General features: G+C 36.0%; 1 protein-coding gene across 1 annotated transcript in view; it reads right to left on the minus strand.

The window, feature by feature from the left end:
• Positions 1–21319, minus strand: part of reps2 (RALBP1 associated Eps domain containing 2) — a 109115-nt gene that overhangs the window by 46010 nt on the left and 41786 nt on the right. The window contains exon 6 of the mRNA XM_056449279.1: positions 19763–19901. Coding sequence (XP_056305254.1) covers positions 19763–19901 — 139 coding nt within the window. The remainder of the gene's footprint in view (positions 1–19762; positions 19902–21319) is intronic.

Consider the following 21319-nt stretch of genomic DNA (forward strand, 5'->3'; position numbering starts at 1 on the left):
CCTTCAGTGAAGGGTTTCCTGTGCTGTGTGATTAGCTGAGTCACCTCATAACTAGCCAGCGTAGAGTGTTTGTGTCACTTTATTAGCAACGAAAAAAACTTGCTGTTGTTGAGCTGATAGGGCAGCTGCTAATTGTTTACTTTATGATCTCGTTCGGGACCAGAGGAAGAGCTGAAGGCCTGATGTTTTGTTCATAATGTCTTTTAATATTACATTCCTTCGTTACTAGCAACTGATTCCTGGCAAATTAAACAGAGACATTTCCCGCTGACTTCTGTGAAGAAATATTCTTTGCCCCAACGTGACTGAAATTTGCTGCACCTCACTGTTGATTTTCCTTTTTCTTGGTTGCGCCATGGCTCGCCAAAACGTGATTATCAATTATGCTTCCTTCAGTTTGGTCAGTTCGTTTTAGGGTCGTAAGAACTGCTTCCTAATTGAAGGCATTGTATAGCGACACCCGGTGGTTATTTATTGAATTACGTTCATTTTTATATAACGGGCCAGATTCCATTAATATTTATAAAAAGCCTCGCGGGCCGTAGTTTGGACACCCCTGTTCTATCCACTCATCCTTCCATCCTTCTATTTGTCCATCCATCTATACATCCAATATATCCTTCATTCCATTCATCTATTTTAAATCCATATATTTATTCATCTGTCCATCATTACGTCTACCACTCTGTGCTTCTGTTTGTTCAATCAATCAATCAATCAATCAATCATCAATCAATCAATCAATCAATCTATCTATCTATCTATCTATCTATCTATCTATCTATCTATCTATCTATCTATCTATCTATCTATCTATCTATCTATCTATCTAACACCCATCTTCCTTCCCATCTTCCTTCCATCTATCTTTTTATCTATCTATCTATCTATCTATCTATCTATCTATCTATCTATCTATCTATCTATCTATCTATCTATCTATCTATCTATCTATCTATCTATCTATCTATCATCCATCAATCCATCCATCATTCTATTAATATATTTAACCATCAATCATCAATCGTCCTATTCATCTTTTTTAAATCTATAATTTTATCCGTCTGTTTATCCATCCATTCTCCCATCCATCCAATCAACCAATTCAAAATATCTATCCAACAATCCATTGACTATTCTGTTTGTGGACACCCAACAACCAAATACAGCCACTGAATTAATTCATTGATTCAATCATCCATCCATCCATTCACTATCATAAATGCAGAATGGTGAATAAATAAATGCAGGATAATCTGGGATGTTTTGGCAGCAGTGGTTGATGTCTCTTACCCATGATAAGAGCATTGAGGTCGGGCTGGAGACTCCTGAACTGGTTAGTGTAATATTCCCGCTGTTCCTCTGTGATCCTCCAGGGGTCGTCCGAGTAATCCACCTCCACGTCGCTCCACCAGTCGCTCCACTGACGGAACCTTGAAAGAGAGAAATCAACAGTCTGAGCAGGACTCAAATCAAGAGCTTTTACAGGGCAATTTGGCTTTCATTAAGGTTTATAATATTAAGAAAGCACTGGGCTCCTGAGTATCTGCAAATAATGGAGGAAGACCTACTGAAAATATACAGCTGAAGCCAAAAATTATGAGTACTCTTGTGAAATAACAGTGGATTGTTTTGTTGACAATCAAAAAATATTTATATTCTTAACCGGGCTAATAATGTTGGCAATAAAAAATTGCTTTAAAAAAAAATTTAAACTGCTTTTAATTCAGTCAATGTTAAAAAAATAAGAGTTTCCCATGAAGAAAAAACATTAAAACTTATAGCAAATTTTATGAAAATAAATTATAAGAATAAATTACAGAGAACGTGCTAAATAATTTTAAACTTTAATTGTGTGTGTTTGTGTGTGTGTGGTGTGTGGTGTTTGTGTGTGTGTGTGTGTGTGTGTGTGTGTGTGTGCATATGAATCTTTCTTTTTTGAAGATAAAAAATATTCACAGTGTAATAAATGTACCGAATTAAAAAATCAAAACTGAACATTTCTTAAATATCTATAAACAGCCCTGAAACATGCCATGAAGGGTGACACGATGGCTCAGTGGTTAGCACTGTTGCCTCACAGCAAGAAAGTCACTGGTTCAAGCCCCGGCTGGCCAGTTAGCATTTCCTGTTTGGAGTTTGCATGTTCTCTCGTGGTGGCGTGGGATTTCCTCTGGGGTGCTCCGGTGTTCCCCCACAGTCTGAGTTACAGCTAGAAAGGCATGCTGGATAGTTTGGAGGTTCGTTCCGCTGCGGCGACTCCTGATGAATAATGTATAAATGACCATGCCATGAATTGTAACTGTTATTAAAGAAATCTTTGGATTATTGATGTTAATCTTACTATCAATATTATCTTTCTTTGATAAAGAGCTAAATATTTTAATGTCAATTTTTTTTCTTAGCACATATTACTACTGCCAAACCTAATATTTAAACTTAAATTATTTAATTATTAAATGTTAAAAATTAAAATAAACGTTATTTGATAAAATAAATAAAAATGTAATATAATAAAAACAAAATGAAATAAATTATTATATAATTTAATAAAATAAAATGTAATTTAATAAACTAAATAAAATATTATTTAATAAATACAATAAAATAAATAATGAAACCAAATAAATGCATAAATAAAATGTAACCTAATAAAATAAAATAAATGTAATTTTTAAAGTAAAATATATTAAATACAATATATAATTTAATAAAATAGAAATAAAAAATAATAACATAAAAATAATGAAATAAAATAAATAAATAAAAAGTATAAAATAAAATAAATGAAATTTAATTTAAAAAAAAATATATTAAATTAAAATGTAATTAAATAAAGATAAAATAAAATACAATATATTTTAATAAAATAAAATGTAAATAAATAAATGTAATTTAATAAAATAAAATATAATTTAATAAAATAAAATAATTTAATAAAGTTGAATTAAATAAAATGTAATTTAATTTAAAATAATGTCATTTCATATAATAAAATAAAATTAAATAAAATTAAATTAAATGTTTAAATAAAAAAAATTTCATAAAAAAAATAATTTTTATATAATAAAATAAAATTAAATATATAAATAAAATGAAATGTAATTTAATAAATAAAATAAAAAAATCTAATAAAATAAAATGTAATAAAAATACAAATAATTATAAAATAAAAATTTATATAAAATAAAAAAATAAAATGTAATTTAATAAAATAAAATAAAATAAAATATAATTTAATGAAATAAAATAAATAAAATGTAATTTAATAAAATAAAATAAATAAAATGTAATTTAATAAAAAAATGTAATTTAATAAAATAAAATAAAATAAAATAAAATAAATAAAATAAATAAAATAAATAAAATAAATAAATAAAATACTCACACGTGATGGAAGGCTGCTCCGGCTGCAGTTTGAGAGAATAATGGCCCGGAGAAGCATTTTCCTGAGGAACACTGGGACGACCCGCCATTTTACCATCATACGCTGTGAGTGACAACAAGACAAAAAGAGATTGAATCTTTCAAGGTGAAGACAGACAGTCGACTCCCTCAAGAGCATTACATTACTGTCATCACTGATTTTGGCATGTAATATTTTGACAGCACTGATGCAGAAGGCACAGACACGGCATTAACCCTGTCAGCAGATGATACTGAAACAAAAGACAACAGAACAATAGAGAACGCTTACTGGAATAATAAATGAGACAATGAAATAGCAAGTGATTAAATGACGGTCTGAATTATTCAGCATGATGATCATTGATGGCCATGATCTGTGATATGACTGCAGTCTGGAGGATTGAGTTTGATCTTGAGAATGTTTCTACATCTGAAGCTCTTCCAGCACAACTGTTCTCTTCTGTGGAGATGGTGAATTAAGTATTAATGTTCCTGCTGACTGATGAAGAATGCAGAGCTGCACTCAATAATGCTGATGAGTGGGAGATAACAATGAGGGAAAACTCTGTCTGTCCATCCGTCCTTCATCCTTTCTTTCCTTGTGTCCGTAGCGTTTGTCCTTCCTTCCTGCCTGCCTTCCTTCCGTATTTTCTTTCTTTCTTTCTTCTTTTCTTTCTTTCTTATCTCTTTCTTTCTTTTTCTTTTCTTCTTAAGTCTATGAGTTTACGATACAAATGATAAAGATGCTCAGAAGACGACAAGACAAACATATATTGAATTAAATATTTAAGAAAATGATTGATTAATTTCACACCACAATAGTGAGTCATTACTGCTAGTTGCAACCAGGGTTAGTGTCTCAGTCTACATTTTTGCAAAACATAAAATGCATTTGCACCACGTTTCAGCTGACAATCCACTAGAGGGCGCTGTCACATTTCTGTGAATCTGAAATACATTACTTAGGGTGCGTTTTGTTGAATGTTTCAGATACACGTCCTTAGAGCCTACTCACACTATGCTATCTGAACCGTGCCCAGGCCCATTTCCTTGATCGTTTGTAGTGTGAGTGCTCTGAATCGGGCTCAGGCATGGTTCACTTGGCCGGCCCTGGCCCGGTTGGAAGAGGTGTGGTGCAGGGTTGGAAGAGGTGTGCAGTTCACTTGGGCTTTGGCGTGGTACGCTTGTGCACAACGCACCAGATCCCGAAACTGAAAGCGAGACGCGACTTTTAAGGGATTGTTTCATATCGATTTATTAATCATTCTTACTGTTCAATGAATGCAAACTCATCGGTTATTAAAGACGCAAACCCCTCACTAGGCACGAAAACTGCGCACCTTCAGCACACCTCCTAATTACTGCAGCGACATAACTAAAGAAATCTCCACTGTGCTGAGCGTAAGCGTGCCTAGGCCCGAATGTAATATGAGTGCAGGCCGTTGGGGGACGGGAGGGGGGACAAGCGTGCTTAGGTCCGGTTCAAGGCAACTGTACAAAGTGTGAGTACGCCCATAATGTACACGTCCATAAGAAGGCAGAGCTTGACGTACAGATCACCAGCGAATCGCTGAGCTTAACCCTTCCTTAAACCAAATCAATAAATACAAACAGCATTTTCAAAAGCAAGGTCATGCCAAGGTTATTATAGTTAACGAAAACGAACTAAAAAAAATGTTAAAGTAGAACTGAAAAATCATTTTCGTGAACTGAAATAAAAATAAAAACGAGAGTTTTTAAAAAAACTAGAACTAACTGAAACTGTATTGTTTACTTACAAAACTAACTTAAACAAACTAAAATAACAGCAAAAATGTCCTTCGTTTTTGTCTTTGTAAATGTATTAATTACATAAGCGTACTGTATGTGTTTGAGGCTGCATTTACACTGCACTGTTCAAGTGACTCAATTCCGATTTTTTTCTCCCATGTGGCACAGATCGGATATGGCCCATGTACGTGTAAGCAGGAACAAATCACATGGATTCCGATTTACTCAAATCAGATTCAGGCCTTGTTCATATGTGTAAATTTATCCGATATGAATCGCATCTGTGTTCTCGTTTCTGCAGTGTAAGCAGGTAGATCGGATTTTCATCTGTCAATGCGAGTCGCGCGTCATTAATACCCGTAGCGAATGACGTCAAGTCTGACGCTTTCATTTCAGAACAGACTTTCAGAGTCCCATGCCTGGTCAATACCCTTTAAATTTTGCCTTTTAAATAAGGTTAAAGAAGTGCACTTTAAAATACTTCACAAAATTTATCCTTGCAAAGCAACTTTATCTAAATTCATGGATATTGATAATACTTGCACATTTTGTAATATACATGAGGAAGATACATGATCTCATCTTTTCTATAACTGTGATGTCTCTCTTAAATTTTGGAATGATGTTAGTGACGTGTTATTTGGGCAAAGAAATGTCAATTACAGGCTATCTTTAAGAAATGTCATTTGCACTTTTTCACACACAAAAAGAACATTCGAGTATGTTGTTAACTTCTACATGTTACAAGGTAAATATTTTATTCATAAATGCAATATCTTTTTATTAGAAATGGAAACTTGAAAAAGTCTCTAATGCAAATTAAAAACAAAAAGAGTGATTTAATGTTAGATTTCATGAAGGAATTTTTCTGATACTGATCCCCCGCTGTAGTCGATGATTGTATCCTAAGTTATTACTTTTGTTTATATGGATATAAGTATTCTGTAATACTTTTTTTTTGTTGTTGTTATCATTCCGTTTGTGTTTTTGCAATTCTTATAATGTTCCCCGGGACATAGCATATATCTGAATTTTGTACTATTATGTTATTAATGTGTTCAAAGCTTATAATAAATAAAAAAGAAGACTTCAGAGTCCCAAACCTTAAATCTCAAACACAAAGACTTAAACAGCTTTATATTGTCATAAAGCACAAGTATGTAAGCATGTAAGCGAGAGCGAGAGAGCGCAATGTTCGCCACGTAACCAATTATAAAACTAATATAAAACTAGTGCATACATCCGTGCTTAAATCACGCCATGGACATGACATAACATGCCTACTGGTTTAAAAAAGCCTATAATATCAAAAGAAGATGGACAATTGGACCTTTGTAAAACAGCTTGTCAAAAGCTGCGAACAGATGCATACAGGAACAAAGAAAAGAACGCTCTTTAGTTCTCAGCTGTTAGTCAGCGCCCGCTCTTTTTTTTTCCTGGTCATTGCGCCTTTGCCGTTTGCTGTGTAGATGCAGACGATCAGACATGAGTCACTTTTAAAAGATGATGTAAGCAGGTCATCAAAAAAAAATCGATTACAGTCACAAAATTGGAATTGACCATCAAGATCTGCAGTGTAAATGCAGCCTTGAAGTAAATCTATTTACTATCGTGCTGCCAGGTGTTTGACCCGTGCAGCACCTCAGCGCTGTAAACCTGATGCTATTTGCCAGATCAAAGCCGGTTTACCTCCAGTCATCCTCGCTGTTGCTCCAGGGATCAAACAACAGCTGGACATGACAACAGTGGCGGTGACAGCATTAAATAGCGCCTAAGCAGACACTTAAAAGTATTCAATTAACACATTTGTGCCCAATAAGGGGGTTGTTAATCTCCATATTAGTGATCCTGATCACGAACGAACCTTTATTTTAACCGAATCTTCTAAGTGAACCAGTTAAAACTAGTTCACCAAGCCGAACTGAATATTTGAAATGATTCCACATCACCACGAAGCACTCTTAATCACAAACTACTTACTTTTGAACATGCCTGATACCCCCTCTGACTCGAAATAAAACAATATATACTGAGTTTTCAGTTATTAGAACAGTACACTGAGATCAGATTTGAGAAGCGGTGAACTGATAATACTGCGCATGCGTGATTCAGCAGGTGTACCGAACACGTTGGAACCACTGCCCCTCTTCCCTCATTGGCTGAAGTGCACCTTAGCGCGATTTCCGCGTGACCGTTCCCCCCCACTTAGCGTGAATGAACACCTGCCCATGTAAGAGTCTGTGCACGGCACTGCCGAACACAAACAATAGATGACAGCCTGCTGTGACTGAACCAAACTTAAATTGCAGCGCTGGTAAACTGAGGGCTTAAATGAGAGGATCTGGCCAAATGTAAGTTTATTTCAGACAGAAAGTCGTAATGGAGTATAAATAAGTGAAAGCATGCTTCAGTTTGGGTTGCAAAACTTAATTGTAAGAAACTATTCAGATCATGGTGATGTTTTAACTGACTGAATTATGATTGCTGACTACATATATTTGGTGAATTTAGTCCTAGCATGGGAGGATTGCCACAAAAGATCTGGTTTGCATTAATGATCCAAACTTCCCATCACTACTGTGTATCTAACCTCAGAAGCAGCCAAGCACACATATTTTACTTAGGACTGCTAACGTATCTTGTGGGCTGTTGTATTTGAATTTGAGGATGGGGGATGGTAGTGTTCATGTGTCTTCTAAATACATGTTTTAAAAAAAAGTATCTTTAGTTGAGTTTTTATTATGCAATATTTATTCTGATGATTTTGAATCTTGCACATAACAAATATCCTTATTTACAAACAACAACAACACACAAAAATAAACTACACTGACACTAATAAAACTAACTAAAATTAAGCAATTTCAAAATATAGAAACTATTGAACACTAGCAAATCCACCTCGAAAACTCATTAAAATGAACTGAATTTGAAAACAAAAAGTCAAAACGAAATAAAAACTAAAACTAATGAAAAATCCCAAACTATTCTAACTATTTCAATTTACTTTTATGTGTATCTTTTTATTTTTTATTTGACATGGACATCCCAATTACACTGGACAACCGAATGCATTTGTTTAAGTGTTTTAGCAGACTTGCTAATGCTCAACACCTCTCCATGGGAGGCTTGGCATCAAATTAATATAAAACAGATACAGATACACAACATATAATTCTTACATAAATTGCTTTAAGGCAAAAGCAAAGGCAGCATGATCAAACAAACTAATAGTAGACTATAGCTGCGTCTCAAGTGGCACACGATACACCACTGATCATCAACTGGCGGCACGCTGAGCCGTTCAATCCGGCCCGCGACTGGATTCCAAAATTGTGAGGATCAAAAAGAAAACAGTGGTCCTCAATATTAAAGCAACTAAAATAACAACAACTGAGTCTCTTGTCAGAATAACCACCTTTTATGACTATATTTAGGCTACACTCTGAAATGAGGACAGACTCAGACAGACTATGCGCTGTTAAGCATTTGTTTCAAACAGGCTTAAATAAAAAATAAAAAAAACGCATATAATGCTCAATAATGATCATGTCTGGTGACTGGGTTGGCCAATCCTGGAGCACCTTGACCTTCTTTGCTTTCAGGAACTTTGATGTGGAGGCTGAAGTATGAGGAGCGCTATCCTGCTGAAGAATTTGCCCTCTCCTGTGGTTTGTAATGTACATGGCAGCACAAATGTCTTGATACCTCAGGCTGGTGATGTTACCATCCACTCTGCAGATCTCTCACATGCCCCCATACTGAATGTAACCCCAAACCATGATTTTTCCTTCACCAAACTTGACTGATTTCTATGAGAATCTTGGGTCCATGTGGTTCCAGTAGGTTCTTCTGCAGTATTTGTGATGATTGGGATGCAGTTCAACAGATGATTCATCAGAAAAATCAACCTTCTGCCACTTTTACAAATGATCAACTAGAAGTCAAGTTATTATTTGTTGCTCTTACAACTGGGATCATGATAAGACTTTTGTCAGGTAGTGGTATATACAAATATTTCTTGACAATATTATAAGTGGACTTCAACAAATAGTCCAAGCAAAAAGGCAGTTCCTGACCATTATAGCTCACTCAGATTATTTGTAGGTAATGTAATGACATTTACACATTTTAAAGTGTGACTATTAGTTTATGATATATTATGATAATATTTTCCCCTGTAATCAAGTTCATTGAGGTCTGTCATTACCCGGCTTCCTGCTTTCATCTCTGGTGTCCTGTTTAGTGGTCACACCAGGTCTAGAGGTCACCTGCAGGTCAACTGAGCCCATTTCCTGTTTGGGAAAATGAAAAAGCCAGCAATAAATGATTGATGTGAGCTCATGTAGAGGTTTACTCCGTTATATGGTGGTGGTTGGATTATTATTTTTTGTCTTATGGAGATTATATCTCATATGAGAATCATTAGCACCATCTGCCTTTCAGACACATGCTCAAAAAAAGAGAGAGAGAGAGTTTTTTTTCATTTGCTCAGAATATCTGTTTGTCTTTTGTTTTCTTTTTAATGATGCAAATTATTTTAAATATTATATATTATCTAAACGTTATTAACTAAAAATAACCATACTAAACATAGTTTTTATTATCTGAGGTTTAGCTGAAATTAAATAATGCATAAATCTGAACTTTAAAAAAGCTTAATATTAATAATTACTGAAAGGGTGAGTAATAAGATCATAAAAGTGTAACTAGGCACATAAACTAAACAACATTAAAATAAAAACTATATATATATATATATATATATACGTAAAAGCTAATTCAAGATACTGAGAAATACACTATAAAATTGTGCAAATTGTGTAAAACTAAATTAATATTATTTATAATATGAATTCTTATTTACCATATAAAATATGTTGATTTATAATGTTGATAAAAAATAGAATGTAAATTTAAATAATACTCTTATACACTTACCAGCCACTTTATTAGGTACACCTGTCCAACTGCTCGTTAACGCAAATTTCTAATCAGCCATCACATGGCAGCAACTCAATGCATTTGAGCATGTAGATATAGTCAAGACGATCTGCTGCAGTTCAAACTGAGCATCAGAATGGGGAAGAAAGAAGATTTAAGTGACTTTGAACGTGGCATGATTATTGGTGCCGGACGGGCTGGTCTGAGTATTTCAGAAACTGCTGATCTACTGGGGGATTTTCACGCACAACCATCTCTAGGGTTTACAGAGAATGGTCTAAAAAAGAGGAAAATATCCAAGTGAGCGCAATTCTGGAACGCAAATGCCTTGATGATGCCAGAGGTCAGAGGAGAATGGCCAGACTGGTTCCAGCTGATCGAAAGGCAACAGTAACTCAAAGAACCACTCGTTACAAACAAGGTCTGCAGAAGAGCATCTCTGAACGCACAAACACATCCAACCTTGTGGCAGAAGACCACACAGGGTGCCGCTCCTGTCAGCTAAGAACAGGAAACTGAGGCTACAATTCACAAGGCTCACCAAATTGGACAATGGAAGATTGGAAAAATGTTGCTTGGTCTGATGAGTCTCGATTTCTGCTGCGACATTTGGAGAATTGGGTCAGAACTTGGCTTCAACAAACATGATCAGCATGGATTCATCCATGGTGTAATGGTGTGGGAGATAGTTTCTTGGCACACTTTGGGCCCATTAGTACCAACTGAGCATCGTGTCAACACCACAGCCTACCTGAGTATTGTTGCTGACCATGTCCATCCCTTTATGACCACAGTGTACTCATCTTCTGATGGCTACTTCCAGCAGGATAACGTGCCATGTCATAAAACGTGAATCATCTAAGACTGGTTTTTTAAACATGACAATGAGTTCACTGTACTCAAATGGCCTTCACAGTCACCGGATCTCAATCAATACAGCACCTTTTGGATGTGGTGGAACAGGAGAGTCGCATCATGGATGTGCAGCCGAAAAAATCTGCAGCAACTGCGTGATGCTATCATGTCACTATAGACCAAAATCTTTTGAGGAATATTTCCGGTACTTTGTTGAATCTCTGCCACAGAGGATTAAGGCAGTTCTGAAGGAAAAAATGGGTCAAACCTGGTAATAGTAAGTGTACCTAATAAAGTGGCCAGTAAGTGTAGTTTTTTAAAATATATAATTAGAAACAATAGCTGACTATGAAAACATCTGTTATTAAAATAGTTTTTGCTGCATTGCATTATTGTGAGCAAATCACCATGACAAAAGAGCATTTTAATATTTTTTTAAAGTCAAAAGAAAGCGAAAGAAAAGAGACAGAATGAAATGTACTGAACACTAAGATCTTGGCATAAAAGTTGGATGAAGGTTCTTCTCACCGGATGATTTGCTCCAGGCATCATATTATCATCAAAGACGATGAGAGGTTGAGTGGCCTGTAAAACAATACTCACACATAAAGCTCCATCCAAACCTGTCGGAACTTTCTACTGATTGCATCATAAACATTACACAGGATAAAAAACACTGGGCAGTTTAAGGGGACCTCTTATGCAAAAAAATAAAATAAATTACTCTCATATGGGGTTTAAGCACAGTTGTGCGGCAAACAGTGTGTGAATATGTCCAGCTTAAAATTCATTATTTTATTTGATTAAATCACAGTTAATAAAAACAGTCTACAGAAACACTTTGATTGACATGTCATCAGAGAGGGAAAGCCCCGCCCACTAGTGACCGTGTCTCCCTCATTAGCATAGTGGCAGAATCCTGACAGTCTTCAGTCTTGTAAATTCTTGTTTTGGAGTCCAGACACTAGTCCTGAACTGTCTTGTCTTGTATGTTGCGAAAACTCGAGCCGAGCACTCATATCCTGTCTTAGGCTGTGTCCGAACTCGCCTACTACTCAGTAAGTACTATATTTAAATTTAAATGTACTATTCGATCGTTAAAAAAGTACGGTGTTTACAGTATACATGTGAATGGAACTTGTACGTAAATTAAGTATTTACGTAAATTACACAATTAAGTGCACACAGCATGCCATATCATATGATAATTATAAGAAATAAATCCAAAAAGCAGTTTGACTGTGTAAAGCCATATAAAACAAAACAAAAATATGATGTATATGCCGAGTTCAGCAGCTAATCAGCCGGAATCAGCTGAGGTGAAGTGACGGAGACCTAGAGACCTAGCTGTCACTCAAATGGCCACGCCCTTAATTATGCAGATTTAATATAACTTAATAAAAACGAAACGGATAAGTTACAAAAAAAAAATAAAATCACCCCTCACAGTTGTCATGAACTGTAATATTAGCTATATGAGCCAAAATCGTTCTTTGTACCAGGTTGTAAACACCTTTTATTCGGCCATTTTAATAGTGGGCTCAATAGAAATTTGCTCCTTATGGAGTCAGGATTAGCGGAATTTCAATGAATTGCAGTTTCAGTTACTTCCGAATTTGTTTCACAAGGGAGAGCAGGAGGTTGCCGCTTGGTCCCACCCTCCTTATCCAATTATTAGTTAATTTTGCTCACCTGTTGTTTCTTAATTTGCTCCCATTTATAGTCTACTCATGTCTGCTGTCCTGTGCCAGTTTGTCAGACATCGTTTATTCATCCTGCCTCGTCTAGTCTTATTCCAGCCTTGATCCCAGCCAGCCTGCCCAGTCAAGTTTGTTTATTTATTTGTTTTTGTTAATGTTTTCCCCCTCGGGGTTGCTTTTGTTGCCTTTTTGCTTTGTTTTTATAATTAATAAATACCCCATTTTAGTTCTGCAATTGTGTTCTCGTCCTTTCCCCAAACTCCCAAAGTGATATAGACAGCCCTGAGTGAGAAGCAGCCCTCAGGCATTAGAGTTTTCACACTGTACCTGCGAAGATGATGTCAGTGCCTATAAATGTTATAAATGTGAAGCTTTAGGATGCACAAATTCATTATAGATTCACAGAGATAACGTTAGAACTGTTTTGAATCTGCCACTATGCTGACACACCGGCATTTGTAGCTCCGCCCTCTTTTAAAAAGAGCTCAATCTCATTTGAATTTAAAGCGACAGTCACCAAAACGGGACAATATTGATCAAAGCCTAAAAGGGTCAGTTTCAAAGAGTTCTAAAACATTATCTATGGGGTATTTTGAGCAGAAAATTCACACACACAAACCCTCTAAGCACATCAGAGACTTATTTTTACATCTTGTATATTGCATAATAGGTCTAGATGTCCTATAAGATGTCTGCATAGAGTTCTAGATGTCCAACCTCAGATGGTGCTTCTGTAACCACCGGTTCCTTAAAGCCTGGTCTCAGCGAAGCGGGAAGAGTTTCAGGAAGAAGGTAGCCATTTTTCCGTGCCACGATCAGATGGAAGGCAGTGCAGAACTCTAGGAAAGTGAGAGCGCCGTCTTTGTCAACGTCGCTCAGCTCCCTGAAAAACATCAAATGAATGGGAGATATTGTTTGGAGATAGCTATCATTACATCCACCTCTTTTCATGCCGCATTTTTAAATACACGCAGCGCCTGCAGTTGAACTCACAGCAGTTTATTATAAACTTTTATCCATAATTTTTGTCTCGCAATTGACAGCAAGAACAACATAGAAGCGTTGTCTGATTGACAAGCATCACCTAATATGTTCAAAGAATTTTCAACGCCAAAATGGGATGAATTTATACTCCATTTTGAAAGTAAAACATACTATAATAGGCAGTGTAATCTATACAACATTAATGGCCCCGTTTCCACTGAGTGGTACGGTACGGTTCGGTTTGGTTTGGTATGCTTTATGGCCGTTTCCACTGTCAAAAAGCGTACCGAACCGTACCGTACCGTACCACTTTTTTGCCACCCTTTCGAAAGGGTACCAAAGACGAGAAAGGGTACCAAAAGGCGGAGCCACACGCGCAGCTGAACGCTATTGGTTTACAGAGATATGTCATTCCCTTACGCAACAAGCCAGAATGAAAACAAAAAACCCGCCATGTTTGAAAAACACAGCGAGAGATTTTAGCGGAATTATAAATACATATAATTACGAGCCATGGTCGACCCGGGCTCAACAAACCTTGTCGTCATTTTGATGGACAGCCACAATCCAGAAGAAGAGCAGATTTACCCTGTGGCCCGTAGTTTTTTACGAGCCGGTCTGAGGCGCGAGCGGTTTCGCTTTCTTGCTAGCGCTCGCGCGCGTCTAACATTATATCTGAAATAACAAACTTCTTGAGCTGATGATAATAACCTGCGCTTGATTATTGACGAGCTTTAGAAACCCGATCCTGTCAGACACTGACAAACGTGAGAGTGAAGCGGGTGAAGAAACAAAGGAGAAGCCGGAAAAAAAAGGAAGCCATTATTTTTCAGCAAACGCGAACAAAATTCCATGATTAACTAACTTATTATCTTCACCTTTGGATTAAATATGAACCGGGAATGACGGAATTACTTTCTAACAGAGGATACATGTGCTGCTGAAGCTTACATACACAGATAAGAGGTTTTTCACTGACTGTAGGCTATAATTTCTGTTTGTTTTGAACCTAAATACGGGCGAAATGTCTGCTGTGTATAGTTCTTCTGTATTTGGTAACATATCGGAGACTGTAAGGGGCTTGTATGTGTTTATATGTTCATTTATTTAGTTATTTAATATAATTACAGACGTTACAGTCGGCTGTTTCACACTGTCATTGATCTGCAGTTATAATCAACTCATGTTCCTAGAAAAGTTAGTAATAAACATTTCTACACAAGTATGTATGTGTGTAAAGCATCTGTTTTGTGAGAAGTGCTCCTCATATGATATGTGAATGACCTGTACAGCTTTACTGTAGACATTTCCTCGAGCTAGAATGATGTCGACTGAAACTCTCTGTCGTACACCACGCCCACCAAAAGGGTACCCTTGTTAGTGGAAACGCAAGCCTGATAAAGGTGACCCATACCAAACCGACACCGTACCCGTACCGTACCGTACCAGTCAGTGGAAACGAGCCATTAGTGCAGTGTGTAAGTGACAGGTGGGCAGTGTTTCGATGTGATCCGGTTATGTTGTGGTTCTGTGACTGCTGGTGTTGGTGGCTGTATGGTTAAAATATTATGACAGGTAAAGTAACTAGGTTAAATTAGATTAAAATAAATTAAAATGATATAAAATATTAATCTGATATTTTGGGCATTTTTTGTGCGTTTAGGCGGGTTTTGGACAGCTTTTAGGATAGAAAAAGTCAGCTATATCTGGCAACCCTGCACCAAGATGCACATTCATTGAAAAAAATGCACATGGAAAAATGTGTGCGCACAAGTGAGTAGGATAAGCTTTTTGTTTGATGAGAAAAATGTGCGTAAACTATGATGGAAACACGCTTACTGAATTAATTTCGGCATGTGCGTCAAAAAAAGTCATGTGATTTTGTTTTTACAGATCATGTGATGATAAAAATGGGTGGGACAACATTAATGGATAAACCAGCATTTCAAGCTCAATTTATCTCATCTGAAATGTTGTTTTGCTCACTGTAAAATCCCTCAGCCAAAGTCTGTCATCACAGTCCGAGGCTCAGACACACTCTCGCAGTTCAAAACTAGATTAAAAGCCTATCTTTTTAGCAAAGCATACACTCAGTGCATCACTTAGCGGTATGAAACATGAATGTGCTCCACACAGGTTTCTGCATCTCGTTTATATACACTATGAACAGCAGCTACGCTAATTATTCTCTTCATTCTCTATGTCCACCTGGGGATACTCATCCTGAGGCCCATAGACTATGCAGCGCCACTGATTCGATCCAAGACCAGCGACGAGATGATTCCAAGGTTTCCATAATCCTGGACCAGACAGTATCTTGAGCAGCTGCTGTGGTGGTCACGGAGGAGTGATGAGCATTAGAATAATTCCTGTGACGCTCCAGGGACAGACGAGTCTTCGCTGAGGCCCAGCTTCTCCAGCCTCCGCCTAGTCTGCAGCTCTGCACAAGACGTTTGGCCATAGGAGAAATGGTTGTGCCATTGTGCCAGGGTTTTTGAATTCTTCACTTCAATTGGTGAAGTTTTTTCATCGCCGCTGTCGCCACTGGCTTGCATGGTTCGGGATCTGTAGAGCTGCACATCCATGGATTTGCTCTTCAGTGTTTGGACTCTCAGTAGTGATTATTAAACCACACTGAACTGAGCTCAACTGAACTTAAACTCTGAAAACTGGACTGACACTACTATGACCTTCTATGTGAAGCTGCTTTCACACAATCTACATTGTAAAAGAGCTATAGAAATAAAGGTGAATTCAACTGAATTAAACAGTAGTTCAGTATTATTATTATATTATTATTAGCTCCAAAACTGTCTACGCTCCTAAAGAGCGTCTCACGCCTTCAAAAACCATCGCATTGCGTTCAATGCATTTAATCTTCTGAGGCGCAACTTATTATAGAAGAAAATAGGTGCACAGTGGCTTCTCCTACCTATTCAAATTGCATTCTTCTTATTGATATTTGGTGTCAGTTTATCAGGAAGTGATGGTTTTGTTCTCTTAGACTCACTGGATGGAAATGCCGCTTTATTCATAAATGCTTTATGCAATATTCCAGTTTTGTTCACAAGTTTAGTTTGTATTTCTGAATGGAAACTGCTAGTGTATGTTAGCAGAACTGAGGCTTTATACTCACCATATATGAGACAGCTCTGGAATCGGAAGCTTGGACTTGGTGAAGAAGTTTTTTTGCAACAGCTCCTGCATGGAAAAAATAATAATAAAGCATTAAAAAATGAAACTGCCAACAATAAATCATCATTCCCACAGTATATCATGAAGGAGAAATGATCAAACTTGAGAGGGAAACATGTCAACAAAAACTGATTTATCCAACTGTCCTTTCCATCCAGCCTTCTAGCCTTCTGTCCATTCATCTATCCAGCTTTCTATCCATCTATACAATCCATAAATCATTCAATCTAGTCATTTATCTCACATCCATTTTCCCATACAACCAACTTTTCTATTCAGGGATCTGCAATCTACCCATCAATCCACCCACCCATCAAATATCTCTCTTTCCATCCAATCCATCCACCAATCCAATCTATCCGTCCAACCATCCATCAAAGTACCAATACAGTCCATCCATGCACCCACCAATCCAATCCCCCCATCCACCAATCCAATCATCCAACCATACATCAAAGTACCAAAACAGTCCATCCATCCACCCACCAATCCAATCCCCCCATCCACCCATCCATCCATCCATCCATCCATCCATCCATCCATCCATCCATCCATCCATCCATCAAATCAAATCAATTCAAATCAATTCAAATCAATTCAAATCAAATCAAATCCACCCATCCATCCATCCATCCATCCATCAAATCAAATCAAATCAAATCAAATCAAATCAAATCAAATCAAATCAAATCAAATCAAATCAAATCAATCAAATCAAATCCCCCCAACCATCCATCCATTCATCCATCCATCTTTCTTTTCACCCATACATTCGTCTGTACATCAATCGATCCATCCATTCCCCTATACATCCATCCATCTTTCTGTTCATCTAACCAATCATCCATCTTTATAATGTCTATCCATCATTTTTAGTCCATCTGCCCACCTATTGATCCATCTATCATTCATAATTTGCAGCACACTTCTATCCCTCCATTTAATCTATCTTCTGTTCTTCCAGCTAACCATCGATCTCTCCATCAAATTATCCTTCAATCTATCCATCCAGCACTCTCCTTCTATTGTTTCATCCATCTTTCTATTACATTTTCTATCCATCCAGCCATCGTTTTATTAAACCTTCTGTCCACTCATTCTCTACCTTTCTATTTACTCACCCACCCATACATCCAATGTTTCCATCATTCCATTCAACTATTTTAAATCCATAATAAATCATTGTCTCTCCTTCTGTCAATCCATCCATCCATCTGTTAATTTATTCATCCATCATTATATTAATATATTTAACCATCAATCTTCCTACCCATCCATCTTTTAACCCATCCATCATTTTCTTAAACCTTCTATCCCAGGGGTGTCCAAACTTTTTGGGCCGAGGGCCAGATGCAAAAAAAAAAAAAAAAAAAAAAGTTGTCCCGGGCCAAATTTTACATACATCACACAGACACGTATATGTGTGTATATATATATATATATATATATATATATATATATGTGTGTGTGTGTGTGCGTGTGTATATTATTATGGAATTATTTTAATTCGTCGTCCAACTGTGTTTCTAGAAAGACTGACGTTTTTAAAATCTTGAATCTTCTCTGGGCAAATCACAGTTGCAACACTCATCAGACACTCCTTTATAAATTGTCCTTCAGTGAAGGGTTTCCTGTGCTGTGTGATTAGCTGAGTCACCTCATAACTAGCCAGCGTAGAGTTTTGTGTCACTTTATTAGCACGAAAAAAACTGCTGTTGTTGAGCTGATAGGGCAGCTGCTAATTGTTTTACTTTATGATCTCGTTCGGGACCAGAGGAAGAGCTGAAGGCCTGATGTTTTGTTTCATAATGTCTTTTAATATTACATTCCTTCGTTACTGCAACTGATTCCTGGCAAATTAAACAGAGACATTTCCCGCTGACTTCTGTGAAGAAATATTCTTTGCCCCAACGTGACTGAAATTTGCTGCACTCACTGTTGATTTTCCTTTTTCTTGGTTGCGCCATGGCTCGCCAAAACGTGATTATCAATTATGCTTCCTTCAGTTTGGTCAGTTCGTTTTAGGTCGTAAGAACTGCTTCCTAATTGAAGGCATGTGATAGCGACACCCGGTGGTTATTTATTGAATTACGTTCATTTTTATATAACGGGCCAGATTCCATTAATATTTATAAAAAGCCTCGCGGGCCGTAGTTTGGACACCCCTGTTCTATCCACTCATCCTTCCATCCTTCTATTTGTCCATCCATCTATACATCCAATATATCCTTCATTCCATTCATCTATTTTAAATCCATATATTTATTCATCTGTCCATCATTACGTCTACCACTCTGTGCTTCTGTTTGTTCAATCAATCAATCAATCAATCAATCAATCAATCAATCAATCAATCAATCTATCTATCTATCTATCTATCTATCTATCTATCTATCTATCTATCTATCTATCTATCTATCTATCTATCTATCTATCTATCTAACACCCATCTTCCTTCCCATCTTCCTTCCATCTATCTTTTATCTATCTATCTATCTATCTATCTATCTATCTATCTATCTATCTATCTATCTATCTATCTATCTATCTATCTATCTATCTATCTATCTATCTATCTATCTATCATCCATCAATCCATCCATCATTCTATTAATATATTTAACCATCAATCATCAATCGTCCTATTCATCTTTTTTAAATCTATAATTTTATCCGTCTGTTTATCCATCCATTCTCCCATCCATCCAATCAACCAATTCAAAATATCTATCCAACAATCCATTGACTAATTCTGTTTGTGGACACCCAACAACCAAATACAGCCACTGATTAAATTCATTGATTCAATCATCCATCCATCCATTCACTATCATAAATGCAGAATGGTGAATAAATAAATGCAGGATAAATCTGGGATGTTTTGCAGCAGTGTTGATGTCTCTTACCCATGATAAGAGCATTGAGGTCGGGCTGGAGACTCCTGAACTGGTTAGTGTAATATTCCCGCTGTTCCTCTGTGATCCTCCAGGGGTCGTCCGAGTAATCCACCTCCACTCGCTCCACCAGTCGCTCCACTGACGGAACCTTGAAAGAGAGAAATCAACAGTCTGAGCAGGACTCAAATCAAGAGCTTTTACAGGGCAATTTGGCTTTCATTAAGGTTTATAATATTAAGAAAGCACTGGGCTCCTGAGTATCTGCAAATAATGGAGGAAGACCTACTGAAAATATACAGCTGAAGCCAAAATTATGAGTACTCTTGTGAAATAACAGTGGATTGTTTTGTTGACAATCAAAAAATATTTATATTTCTTAACCGGGCTAATAATGTTGGCAATAAAAATTGCTTTAAAAAAATTTAAACTGCTTTTAATTCAGTCAATGTTAAAAAAATAAGAGTTTCCCATGAAGAAAAAACATTAAAACATTATAGCAAATTTTATGAAAATAAATTATAGAATAAATTACAGAGAAGTGCTAATAATTTTAACTTTAATTGTGTGTGTTTGTGTGTGTGTGTGTGTGTGTGTGTGTGTGTGTGTGTGTGTGTGTGTGTGTGTGTGTGCATATGAATCATTTCTTTTTTTGAAGATAAAAAATATTCACAGTGTAATAAATGTACCGAATTAAAAAATCAAAACTGAACATTTCTTAAATATCTATAAACAGCCCTGAAACATGCCATGAAGGGTGACACGATGGCTCAGTGGTTAGCACTGTTGCCTCACAGCAAGAAAGTCACTGGTTCAAGCCCCGGCTGGGCCAGTTAGCATTTCTGTTTGGAGTTTGCATGTTCTCTCGTGGTGGCGTGGGTTTCCTCTGGGTGCTCCGGTTTCCCCCACAGTCTGAGTTACAGCTAGAAAGGCATGCTGGATAAGTTGGAGGTTCGTTCCGCTGCGGCGACTCCTGATGAATGAATGTATAAATGACCATGCCATGAATTGTACTGTTAATTAAAGAAAATCTTTGGATTATTGATGTAATCTTACTATCAATATTATCTTTCTTTGATAAAGAGCTAAATATTTTAATGTCAAATTTTTTTTCTTAGCACATATTACTGCCAAACCTAATATTTAAACTTAAATTATTTAATTATTAAATGTTAAAATTAAAATAAAACGTTATTTGATAAAATAAAATAAAATGTAATATAATAAAACAAAATGAAATAAATTATTATATAATTTAATAAAATAAAATGTAATTTAATAAAACTAAATAAAATATTATTTAATAAAATACAATAAAATAAATAATGAAACCAAATAAATGCATAAATAAAATGTAACCTAATAAAATAAAATAAATGTAATTTATTAAAGTAAAATATATTAAATACAATATATAATTTAATAAAATAAAATAAAAAATAATAACATAAAAATAATGAAATAAAATAAATAAATAAAAAGTAATAAAATAAAATAAATGAAATTTAATTTAAAAAAATATATTAAATAAAATGTAATTAAATAAAATATAAAATAAAATACAATATA

This window comes from Danio aesculapii, chromosome 23 (genome assembly GCF_903798145.1).
Source record: "Danio aesculapii chromosome 23, fDanAes4.1, whole genome shotgun sequence".
Lineage (NCBI taxonomy): Eukaryota > Metazoa > Chordata > Actinopteri > Cypriniformes > Danionidae > Danio > Danio aesculapii.